We start from the raw sequence: 13279 nt of genomic DNA on the forward strand, positions 1-13279 counted from the left end.
CTGTTGCATTTAAATTAAACTGAATTAAATACAGCATATATAGGATCATTTATGTTATGAACAAGTCCCCTGCTCAAGCACAGGCTAGTTGACTTTCAGATGACTAGCATTATATGTTTTATATTTCCTGATATTTTATCTTTCCTTTTGTCTTTTTCTGAAACATGTTTAGGTGGTCACATTCATCTCATTTTACACCTTTAAAATCCAATAGCCTTGTAGCACTCAAAAATGTATCCTTGGCAGAGACCTGGGAACACAAGCAGTAAAGAGTCTTTTATGACACAGGCCTTGAATGACTGAGATGTTTTAGTATGGCATTTGACCAACTGAGAGTGTGTGTGAGAGAGAGAGAGAAATCTGCCTCAGTAACAATCTGAATAATAATTTTGCATTATCTGTAGCCTAATACAGACCATGCTGAGTTTGGCCCAACTAAAATAGACAAATAAATAAATACATAAATTTAAAGCTCAGACTTCTTAAAAAAAAAAAAATTTATTCAGAGGACCAAACTGAGCAAAATATACAATTCAGTGTAGGAAAATGACATTTTCAAGATCAATGAAAATGACATGAGTTTTATGATCACAGCTCTGTAGTTTTTTATTGTGGGGCAAAACATATAATGCAATTAAATGATGACTGAGAAATAAAACAAATAAACAACCCTCAAAAGCCTGATAATCATATATTTTTTAAAAATTCAAAAACCAAAACAAAATTGATAAAATGTATAATAAAGCAAATCTAAGCTGCTTCAGTAAATCTTTATTTTGAAATATACAAACAATACAAAAGTTAATGGTGTAAATTGTGTAAAATTGGGGACACTTAATTTCTAGCGATTATCGCCGATTTGATTGCACAGATAATATTTAAACTAAACTGAGCTAGACAATGACATCTCTGAATTCAATAATGAAATGCCTTTAACTGAAAATTGAAAATTGAGTGTTTAATCTTATCATTATACATTACTGACACTCTATCCTCCAATTTGATACTGTTAAGTGCTTTGACACAATCTGTATTGTTAAAAGCGCTATATAAATAAAGGTGACTTGACTAAAACAGGCAAAATGATCATGACAGTAAGAGGTCTTAGAAATGTGGGAATCGAATTATACAGTATGCTTTATGGGGTTAAGTTTGGCATCTAATATTAATATCTGATTTGAATCTATTTTATTTGAGCTTTATTTCAAGTAACAAAACAAATGATAGTTTTAGGGTTTAGTTTTAGTAACAATAACAACACTGAAACTCACCCACAGTCAACAGTTCATTCAAGATAGCGAGGATGTTGAGAGTGGTCTGCAAATCCTGTGTATTCTGGACCAAATCAAGTGGATTAGCAGCTGAAAAACACTTCAACTTGAGCTGAGATAAACAGATGTGATTAAAATCATCAGTTCTGCGTGATGGTACTATACCTCCAGAGACGACAGAATGATCTCCATCCCGCCAGAGCTTTTAGACCCCACCTCCTTACGGGTCTTCTCTAAAACATGACCAGACACACCGTTAACACACAGCCCATGATTCAACTGTTGCATTTAAATTAAACTGAATTAAATACAGCATATATAGGATCATTTATGTTATGAACAAGTCCCCTGCTCAAGCACAGGCTAGTTGACTTTCAGATGACTAGCATTATATGTTTTTATATTTCCTGATATTTTATCTTTCCCTTTTGTCTTTTTCTGAAACATGTTTAGGTGGTCACATTCATCTCATTTTACACCTTTAAAATCCAATAGCCTTGTAGCACTCAAAAAATGTATCCTTGGCAGAGACCTGGGAACACAAGCAGTAAAGAGTCTTTTATGACACAGGCCTTGAATGACTGAGATGTTTTAGTATGGCATTTGACCAACTGAGAGTGTGTGTGTGAGAGAGAGAGAGAGAGAGAGAGAGAGAGAAATCTGCCTCAGTAACAATCTGAATAATAATTTTGCATTATCTGTAGCCTAATACAGACCATGCTGAGTTTGGCCCAACTAAAATAGACAAATAAATAAATAAATACTTAGATCTCATGAACAAAATTAATATTTTAACTATAGCGGTTTCATTAAATTGATTAAAGTGACAGTAAAGACACTTATCTTTTTTTAAAGCAGTTTCCACATAAATATGAAGCAGAACAACTGTTTTCAACATTAATAATAATAATAATAATAATAATAATAATAATAACAAAAAATATTAATAATAATAATAATAAATGTTTCTTGAGCAGAATATCGGCATATTAGAATGATTTCTGAAGGATCAGAAATAAATTCAAAATGGAAAACATTACAAAATTTTTCACAACATTACTTTTTTGCATCCAATTTAATTTACATAAGTAATTTTATATACATATAAAACATTAAATGCAACTAAAGTGTCTATTTTAATATTTTAAATAACTTTTGTGAAAATAAAATGTCAAAATATGGGTTAAATAATGTTCCATAGTCATTCAGTGTAACAGATATATTTATGTAAACATACTTATTTTGACCTGTACTTATTAAAACAGATAAAAGTGCTACTCACACAAAATTGTATGATTTTTTAAATGGGTAAAACCTAGTGGTTTGAAGGAAACTTCCAAAGACTGGCAAAGATTTTAAATGACAATGAATTAGTTTTTTGGGGCCTTAAATAGAGTCTTTTAATGTAATATAATGATTTGTGTTCTAAATATGCCTGAAATGATTTTTGGTATATAAACTATTTTTACACAAAATGACATTGTTTTCTGTAAATCATGGTAAAAATGTATAATAGCCATTGTTTTTTGCTCAGAAAAAAACAAAACAATCAAATTAAAAATGACACAGTCTAATGCCCGAAAGAAAATATAAAGCTGTATTAAACTTTTATTGTTTTGATGCATGAAAACCACATGAAATTCCCTTTTCGAGAGAGACAGAGAGAGACTTATCACACAACATTTGACGCTAAACCTTTGGCAAAAATATTGACATGTCCTAATAATAGTGCACAAAGTACAACAGAAGCATCTGTCAACTCAACACGTCTTTAGTGAACTTGAGAAACATCACAAAAAATAGAGCGGTCAAGAACATTATAATCCTGCAGTGGAACTTCTAAAATCAACACCTCGTGAGGAATAAGAAGTTTGGCTGGTGTTAAAATATCGAGCCATACATGCCAAGACTCATCTTAAGTAACACCCGCACGAGAGACGCAGGCGCTCCATCTACCATTAACGGCATATGAACTTGTTACATATCCCAGCATGGATGTACACACACATAAATAAAAAGTGCTGTGCAAATCAGAAACCGGTGACACGGCAGAAGGCTGGAGAGTACACATGTCAGGCTGAGACGGCACATGCTTTCAATCACTCTCAACTCTCCAATGGACACGGAGTAACCGCAGGGATCAGAAAAAACCTGAACGCATTTCAAAACGGAGCCAAGTATAGACTAACAAGAACAGCCTGAACCAAATGGTAAGAACATGCTAAGAAATTTCAAACTAAAATGAGCCGAATTCATTTAATTGCTTGAGTTCATAAATTAATTCCATTTAAACATTTATGCAACCTGAAGTACTGTTTTGCTTTAGAAATATACTGAAAAATAATTTTATTAATAAATAACAATTCACTATTAAATAGATGAAAGAACAATGCATTAAATAATTAGACTTTTGTTTAATAGAATGCAAGTTTGGAAATTTATCATTAAAATGAGTTAAAATGAAACTTATAATTATTACTATTACGCTGAAATCCTATATATTTATTAATTGAAATTATGTATCAAATGATAAAGTTTAAAAAAGAGATACAGATTTGTTTAGTTGAGTGTGAAAGATTTGTTGCAATTAACTTTATTGATAAAATGGCAAATAAAGCTGAAATTCAAATTAATATGACTATTACTATAACATTCATTATAAATCGATTTTATTTGTATACAAATACATTTTCACAATACACATTACAGCTTTACAGACAATCATGGTGTTAATGTTAAATACTATAATGTCTAATTTTAAGAGTAGTTTATGATGATGATATAAACAATCTAGCAGTTGAGATTTGCTGTACAGTATATAATAAAATTAACATTTTAAAATTTAAAAAGAGATGAAATTTGATTTATCGTAGAGGCTGCTACACTTAGTTAAGTGTGAAGCTTTTTTGAATAACTAATCATCATGTATCATAAGCATTGTTTGGAAACATTTCACATGAGTAGCAGCTGGAAGAAGCAGCTAAACATAATGAATGATGCATTTCGCCGAATCTAAATGCGGAGTTGTGTGAGAACATATCCCGCTCTGATCTTACCGGGGCTGCACGGGGGCCGACACAAACCGCCTGTCTTCCTTCTGGCATGGCTTCTATAGTCCATCTTTATTCTCAACCCACTCTTATGCCTCTTCTCATAACTTCAACGCACTCCAGCGCTTCATCCATAACACTGATACTAGGGAAATTCTACACCGGTGTAATCATATTTCACATTGAAGCAGAGCCCTCCCTCTGCCCAGGTGCTGTCAGTCAAAACACACACGCCTTCAAAGCCCAACAGATCAATGACAGTCACCAGCGGCAGTGGATATGACTGAGAATGAGAAGGGGAACTGAAAGGTTAAAGAGAGAGAGAGAGAACGACAGAGTGACCATTGGGAGACGTGGGAACACTTGCTGACGGTATCGTGTGGGGGTCACAGTGCAGACATTAGAGATATTACATATATGCGGTGTATGGTTATGGGCAGCGGGGGTCAGGGGGAAGAACAAACCAATACTGGATGTCCCAGAGCAGTCACATTTCACAGCTGATCACCTCAGCATCTCAGGGCCTATTTCAACCCGCATTTAAGATGCGTTTTTGATGATCCGATCGAGACATTTTAATCAATTAAATTTTAATTTAATTATTTACATGATGCACTGTGATTAATCAAATTAATTAGATTAATACTGGCTGAGAAAAGCATGCAAATAAAATAATAGTAAAAGTTTAAAAATGTCTATGTAAGGGGTCTGATACTGATCAAAACGTGATCAGTGATAATTTGGTGCTTCACTACGGTTGGTTTAGACTTGTCTGAAACCGCCAGTAGGTGGCAGCCCAATCCTGTCTTTATCCAAATGATTCATTCAGAACCGGTTGATTCATTTAGAAACAAAGCAAATGACTGTGGCTGCGTCTGAAATCACATACTCCCTTGAGTAAGTACTTTTTAAAATAAGTAGTTACTCTGTGACCGCAAAAGTATGAATGCAATCTGGACTTACTACATTCGCTGAGACACGTCACAGCCATTCATAAATCTTATCCCTTGGCCTCATGGGAGTGTAAAAAGTCCATTTTATGCACACTCCAAAATCACGCATTTAACATTTGCCTATTCTTTTAGGAGTACTGTGAATTCGGACATACTTCTTTTGTCACATACTGTTTTTCGTGTACTACAGAATAGGGAAGTACGCGATTTTGGATGCAGCCTGTAGTTATTAAAGGGTTAGTTCACCCAAAAAATTCTGTCATTAATTACTGTATTACGACCCTCATGTCGTTCCACACCCGTAAGACCTCCGTTCATTTTCGGAACACAAATTAAGATATTTTTGATGCGGATACGTTGTCTATGTTGTTTGCACTTTGATCTGAACATAAACAACGTATCCGTGTGACGCAGCTGACACAGAATAGCATACGCTGTTTGCGTTCAGTGGATACTCTCCAAAATGGTGCCAGGGATGGAGACGAACTATTAGACGAAGACGTTATTTTTGTTTTCTTTTGCGCACAAAAAGTAATCTCGTACCTTCGTAAAATTACGGTTGAACCCCTGATTATTTTATCTATGCACAGATGGCACAGACTCATAGGTCCTTCACATGCATTCTGCTAGCAATCACTTATTTTACTACATGGTATAAACTGGATGGCCTGAGATTGCTTGCTCAACATTTAATAGTCAGATTCAATGTTTGCTGTAAACTGGTCTTGCAGGGCACTCTCAGAAACCCTCCACCTCCCCCAGCACCACTTGTCTAGATCAGCTGCGAGATTTATGTACGCATATTCATGCAGCAGTGGCATATCTGACATGCTCACAGCAGCGTGTCTCTGTATATTGGCACTAGCAAGTATATACTTGCTCTGCAGCAGCATGCACTGCAGATCTAGTCTGCCAAAACCAAATATAGTAACATTGTCATATCCATTAACATGCTAAAGCTATTCTGAGAGTTGTCATGATTGAAATATTATATTAATTGCTTTAATGGAAACATCTGAATCATATTCCAGCACAGAGGGGCCATTCTCACTGCATCGTGTACTGGAGGAAAGCTGATCATTTCTAATGTGATAACCTGCACAATTCAAGACTGCACATATTACAATATATCCTATATAAACATGAAATGCCATTCACACCCCCATTTTACCACTGAAAAATTAATTATCTTAATTATGAACACACTAGTTTGTAGCGCTAACAGTTTTACCGTTCACTGCACTTTGTTCTTCTTCGTTATTTCCCCACAGCGGCTAATGAACCAGAAGTCTCACACACTCACAGAAAATTATTTACTTAAAACTAAGGTGGGTAATTGCCATATGCCATAACCTTTAGAACCTTAATGTTAACCAGTAGTAGATTACTATATTGCCGTGAAAAGGTTTTTGCCCCCTTCCTGTTTTTTTTTTTTAAAAAGCTGTCCAATCCTACCTGGCCCTACATGAAAAATTAATTGCCCCCTCCTGTTAAATCATGAAAGAACTGTGATTAACCACATTATTTTAGAAAGCTGAGTTAAATTTCACTAGACACACCCAGGTCTGATTACTGCCAGAACTGTTGAATCAAGAAATCGCTTAAATAGAACCTGTCTGACAAAGTAAAGCATGATTAAAGAAAGTTTCAGTTCCAACAATAAGTCCTTTTCGCCATGGATGCTAATGCTGAAAGTCAAGTTTTAATTGGCTTTAGGGCTGAGAATGTCCGTTCGACAGAAGCAGTGGACACAGGGATAGTCTTCGCCAAACATGTCAATGCGTACAGCTGCCTCATGCTCTCACACAGATTTTTCTGCTGAAGGAAATTAAGGATTTCATCTGGAATTTTGCCTTCAAAATCAGTCATCGCATACATTACAGTCAGTTCTGTTTTTAGCCAGGACAGATCAAATAGTGTTCCGTTAAGCTGGAGAACGCTGTATGCGGGATTTTTTTCTGGTATTTTTGAAACTGCTGGGGGTCGAGGAGGGAGAGAAACATTAATTTTTCATGGTCTTGAAATCCGTTCCATATCTGGCAGAGAATGTTGTCCAGAACATTTCTGTAGAGTTGGTGGTAGTATCCACGAAGGTCGCCTTGTGCTGGGCCTCTCTGTGCCCTCAGATGCACGCAGTGGTTTTGTAGGTCTCATCAAATCGGCCCCTCTCTCGCTCAATGATGTCACAAAACTCCTTCACCCTTGCCATACAGAATTGTATATCCAATGTTTTGTTTTGTAGTACTGCAAAAAGCACATCTGAATGCTCAAAAATCCCATTAAATGTGTGAAGCAAAAAACAAAACTCAAAATCATCCAGACGTGCATTAAATCCATCAGCACAACGCACAGCGTTCTCGTCATACTCATCATGATGTTCCAGGATGTGGTGAAACAGCTCCTTTAGGGCAACTCTGTTCTCAAAGACTGTACTGACCAATCTCAATGTGTATTGCCACCACATTGGTGCCACACGAGGAAGACGCCGCTGGCAAATATTGTCCAGTAGTTGCATGCGCCTAGGGAATCTGGAGAAAAATGCAGCTAGGCCATTTAAGTGAGCAAAAAAGATCTTGCATTCTTTGAGCTTTGATGCCCCTTGAGTCAGTACTAAATTCAGCCGATGTGCTTAGCAGTGTATGAATAAGGCCATAGGTGCCCTCTCCTTAACTTTAGCCTACACCCCATTTAGTCCAGATGACATGACGGCTGCCAGGCTGCGCCATCAAAACACTGTGCCATAACTTTATATATACATTCATATTCCTCCAAGAAATGGACAATAAGAGCAGCAATGTCATCGGCTCGCTTGCCACTAGTAACATCTTCAAATCTGACAAACCGCTCCTTGACACCTGTGTCCATCACATAACGCAGGACCAGTGCGAGCTGCGCTGCATTACTCTCGTCTGTGGTCTCGTCTACCATGACAGCGACAAAAGGTCCTTTGTTGATCTCCCCTTTTATCTCTTCTCCTATCACTTCAGCAATAGCATTAATCAGGTCGTTTTGTATTTTGCCTGACGTCCCACAAAACACTTTGTTAGTGGACAGGTGGTAATGTAAGACTGTGTTGTTTTCAGCAATAAAAGAAAGAAGCTCCAAATAATTGCCTCTATTTGTGGATCCAGCGCTTTCATCGTGCCCTCTAAATGAAAGTTCCTGTTTACCCAAAAATATAACACGGTCTATTAGTCTTTTCATTTTTCTTCACCTTTTCGTTGTGTAGCTCCGTTTCCCTGCGCACTTGTTCATTGAGCTGTAGATCCACCCGGGTTTCCCCAAAAGTTTTCAAATGCACGGTAGCTTGTAAGTGTCCGGCCGTGCTTGAAAATGGTTTTGAAAGGATGTCTGCGACCACATCAACTTCTTCTCTTCTTGCAGCCATTATGAGTTTATATAGATATATATATATATATATTAGCGGTGTCAACGCTAATGCATTAACGAATGCGATTAATCTAAAAATTTGAATGCGTTAATATTTTTTTAACGCAAATTAATCGTTTGATAAGGTTTGACCCCAAATTCTTCCCGTCATCACAGCGCAGAAGGTTATCTATCATTGTGTGATGAGGGTACAGCAAGCCAGTGTTACCAGGGCAGCAGCACTAGTGGGCTATTTTGAAAATACAGTCGCGGGAAAAATTACAGAGCCATGGGTTGCGGTTTTTTGGGCTACTTTTATAATGTACCGCGGCCGCCCAAGGTGTATATAGACAAATAAAAATTAAAATAGATCCTTTTACTAATGTGTCTTATACTTGAAATGTATCCCTGGCAACTTAAGAACGGAGAGGCGGTTAACATCACAAACAATGCGAGTTTCAGCAGAGCATACATGTTAAGGCTTTTACACAGCAGAAATAAACATGACAACAGCCACTATATACGATAGGATATTTGTATGAGATTTTCTTGAGTGGAATGTGTACATCTGAAATGCTAATTTGTGCAGCGATATAAAAGGCTATAAATAGCATATTTTAACAACAGTAAATGAGCAAATTCCACATGTGATCGCAAAAGGAAGTTATTACAAACACTCGATGGTGGTTTGAAGTGAGTTCTGAGTAAAAGTGTACTATTAATCTCATAAATTGTCTTATGAAGCATGATGCTAATGTTAGCTTTAATGGACCTGCAGAACAGGTCCAACTCTTCTTCGTAATGCATTTTGTCATAATACTTCACGTCAGGTCGCAAGAAAATGTTTTGTTGTATTTATTTAGAAATACTTTTGATAATAGTTCAGTAAATGTATACTGGGATTGAAGCGATGTGGCTTGGTAAACGTTTTATTGCCAGTATAAAGGCTGATAATGGCTGAATAAAAACAAAAGAATAATGATAAAAGAATAATAAGGATTATGTCTCATACCTGCGGAAGTGTGAAAGGTTCTGTTTCCTTAAACTAGTTTGTCATGCATTTCTTCATTTCAACACATTTACAGGTAAATCCTAGTATTTAAAATTTGTGATTAATCATGATTAATCACAGTCCATGACTGTGATTAACGCGATAAAAAATTTTAATCGATTGACAGCACTAATATATATATAATTTTTTTATTATTATTATTTAGTTTGCGCAGTCCGATAGCTCTGACTAGTTCAATTATCCAATCAAAGGACGCGAAAATACTGATGTTATCGCATGCCTGCCAGATGGCCCTTGTGACGCCAACTCGAAATCTGATTGGTTAATGCAACAATTTCACTGCCATTTATTTTAAGCAGCAGGCGCCTGCGCTGTTCGTTCTGAAGGCCTTAAGGCAGATTTCTTTGACCCTGGCAACACATGATGTAATGAAATATGAAATATGATTGGATAAATGCTCTATCATAAATATACACTACTGGAAGCAGTGCAACCAATAGACTATTGGGATTAATTCAACACACATTCATGGAAAAATACATTAAAATGTAAGTCTGTGATTCAGATAGTGTTTAGGCCAGCAGAAAAGGCTTTGCTGGCCCTGACGGCCCACCACTGATATATATATTACTGGCAAAAGTCCATATGAATTCCATACAACAGTAGCCTAAAACAATGTCTATTTGGCTATTGTTGTTAGCATTAGTTAACCAATTGGTAATTCTGATGATAAATCATCAAATCAAATATTTTTATTTTCTGATTTTGCACAAAAAGATCAGACACTTGTAATTAGACAGTAAAGTTCAATTTGATTTCGACTAAATATTGGTGTCATTGTGCATGTGTGAAGGTGATGATCCCTCTCACTGTATGAATGCATCTTTTTGGTGTATGTGTGTGTGTGTGTCAAGTCACCTTGAGTCTGGATGAGGTGAAGGATTTTGCCTGTGATCTGCCGAATGGCATCATTATCAGAGACTTTTGGCTCCTCATTCAGTCTTTCCAGCTGACTCAGCAACATCAGCACCCGGGAAGCACTAGGAATACAAGAAACCATCACAACAGGCAAAGTACACCATCATCAAAGCTCACCTATTTAGGTAACATCAGACATTCAGCAATCTTTGTACACTGCATACCATCATCACAGAGCTGCTAATGAATGTGTGTGTGTGAATGTAATGTTGGGAACCAATTTATACACAATTTATATATTAACTGTATATAAAACATATATAAACAATAGATGTGTGTGTGTATGTGTGTGTGTGTCTATAAGAGGGGGAAAAAAACTAACCTTTTTTCTGCAGCCATTTTGGGTTTATTCATGTCTTGCCACATTCAATAAGTCGTCAAACTGACTGCTGAGGGGAAGAAAAATGTAGAAATGCGTTTATGTAGAAAATCTAATTTAATTTATAAAGAGTATCAAGTCACACTAATGCATTAAAATCATGCCGAGCTTATACAGCAACACTATGGAAGGCTACTTCACACAATCATGAACCATAAGTACCCTACCAATTCAAGGATAGAAAACAGCAGCAAGAATCTTAATCAATATCAACGGCTGTGTCTCAAAACCTAGTGAGCAACCTACCTATACAGCTACCTACCTATCAGAGCCTACTGAGCTGCCAAACTAGACAACATTGTTAGGCATCATTATCTATCAGTCTACATAAACAGTATTTTTGGTCATCAAAACCTATTGAGCCTTCTACCTACACAGCATTACTGGCCATTATAGCTATATAGACTGCATTTTTGGGCATCAAACCCTAGAAAGCTTACAATATATACAACATTTAGGGTATCATAGTATATTGGACACCATTTCTGGGCCTCAAAATCTACTGAGCTTTCTATTTAGATCATATTTTTGGGCACCATGGTCATTCTGTCTATATATTTTGGACATTTTTAGGGCATCAAACCATAGAGAGCTTTCAATATATACAGCATTTAGCCAATTTGACATCAGGTTTGGGAATCAAAATCTACTGAAATTTCTACCTAGACAGCATTACTTGCCATTATGGCCTTTCTGTCTATATAGACTGCATTTTAGGCATCAAACCCTAGAGAGTTTCCAGTACTTGGCTACAACATTTAGGTTATTAAAGCCTTTTTTTTTTTTTTTTTTTTTGGACAACAAAATCTACTGACTGCTTTGCATAAATCCAATTTTTGGGCGTCATAGCCTTTCGGCCTACATAGACTGCAGTTTTGGGCATCAAACCCAAGAGAACTTCTAATATATATACATTGCTATATATATATATATATATATATATATATATATATATATATATATATATATATATATATATATATATATATATATATATAGCAATTCGACTATCAAAGCCTATTTGACGGCATTTTTAAATCAATAAAACCTACTAAGCTTCCTACATATACAACATTACTGGGTATTATAGCATTTTAGCCTATATAGACTGCAATTTTGGGCATCAAACCATTGAAGACTATTAATATATACAGTATTAAGGGTATCAAAGCTCATCATACAGCATGTTTGGGCATCAAAAATCTACTGAGCTTCCTACAGAGATCATATTTTTTGGCATCATATTCTTTCCGTTCACATAGACTGCACTTTTAAGCATCAACCCCTAGAGAGTTACCAAATTTATTTTTTTTTTTTTTTTTTTCACGTATTATAGCCAACCTGCCTACACTGACAGCATTTTTGGACAAGGAAACCTACAGAACTGTCTACAAAGACAGCCATTTTAGGGCATTATAGGCTCCCAAACAAGCTGTCTATGTAGGGAGTGTATTTGGTTTTGAGCCACGGCCAGTGTGCAAGTAACGCTGCACATCAAAAATACTGTTTTTATATTAGGTTGTCAAAAGACGTTGATTACAGTAAGATGCAGTTCATTTAATGAATAATTAATTTCAATGTCCTTATCAATTATTAAGTTGCTAAAACCCCTCCTGCATGAAGTCAACTCATGACCATGTCAGATCCACCTGTCCTCCAGAGAAAGCTCTGCTGTTAGCACAGATCCGCTAACGGGACAGCTGATCTCTGTCATTGGCAGAGCAAGAGCAAAACATCGGAGCAGAAATAAAAATACACGCGTTTACCAACCTTTAAAGCACGCGAGACCTGCGCCATCTGAACTCCTCACACCGCGTTCTCTTGGCAACACAGACACAAGCCCCCTGACGGTGTTATTATTTACTCTCTATCCCCGAACACACACGGAAGTGAGGGCGCGTCCAGCAACAGAGCTGACGCAGAATCCATGATCTGTACGCCATATACCACGCCAGACTGACGCACAGATGATTTACAGATCAGCGTCCACGCGCAGCCGACGTAACGTAACGTCGACAGACGTGAAAAAAAAAAAAAGCTAGACTGAAACCATTAGTCAGTTATTTTGGATGTGAAAGGAAAAGCTGGAGTTTTTCAGTGGATGGTGATAAAAAATCTAGTATTTATTTATTTATTTATTACCTTTGAATAAACGACTTAAAGCATTAAAATGTATTTGGAAACAATATCTCTAAAAGTAAAAACTTTGAAAAATGAAAAATGAAATTTGTATTTTTTTTCTTTCTGTATACCCTTGACATGTTTGG

The 13279-nt window shown here is 36.3% G+C and overlaps 1 protein-coding gene across 1 annotated transcript; it reads right to left on the minus strand.

Annotated features, from left to right (window-relative positions):
* Positions 1-200: 200 nt before the first annotated feature.
* On the minus strand, positions 201-12947 carry LOC131546055 (cytosolic carboxypeptidase 1-like). The gene is made up of 6 exons (XM_058785365.1): positions 12783-12947; positions 10956-11022; positions 10574-10695; positions 1437-1504; positions 1272-1335; positions 201-250 (listed from the first exon to the last, which is right to left on the minus strand). The coding sequence occupies exons 2-6, from the start codon at positions 10997-10999 to the stop codon at positions 201-203; spliced, it is 348 nt and encodes a 115-aa protein (XP_058641348.1). The 5' UTR covers positions 11000-11022; positions 12783-12947.
* Between the last annotated feature and the right edge of the window lie 332 nt (positions 12948-13279).

The sequence above is a fragment of the Onychostoma macrolepis genome, chromosome 08, assembly GCF_012432095.1.
Source record: "Onychostoma macrolepis isolate SWU-2019 chromosome 08, ASM1243209v1, whole genome shotgun sequence".
Lineage (NCBI taxonomy): Eukaryota > Metazoa > Chordata > Actinopteri > Cypriniformes > Cyprinidae > Onychostoma > Onychostoma macrolepis.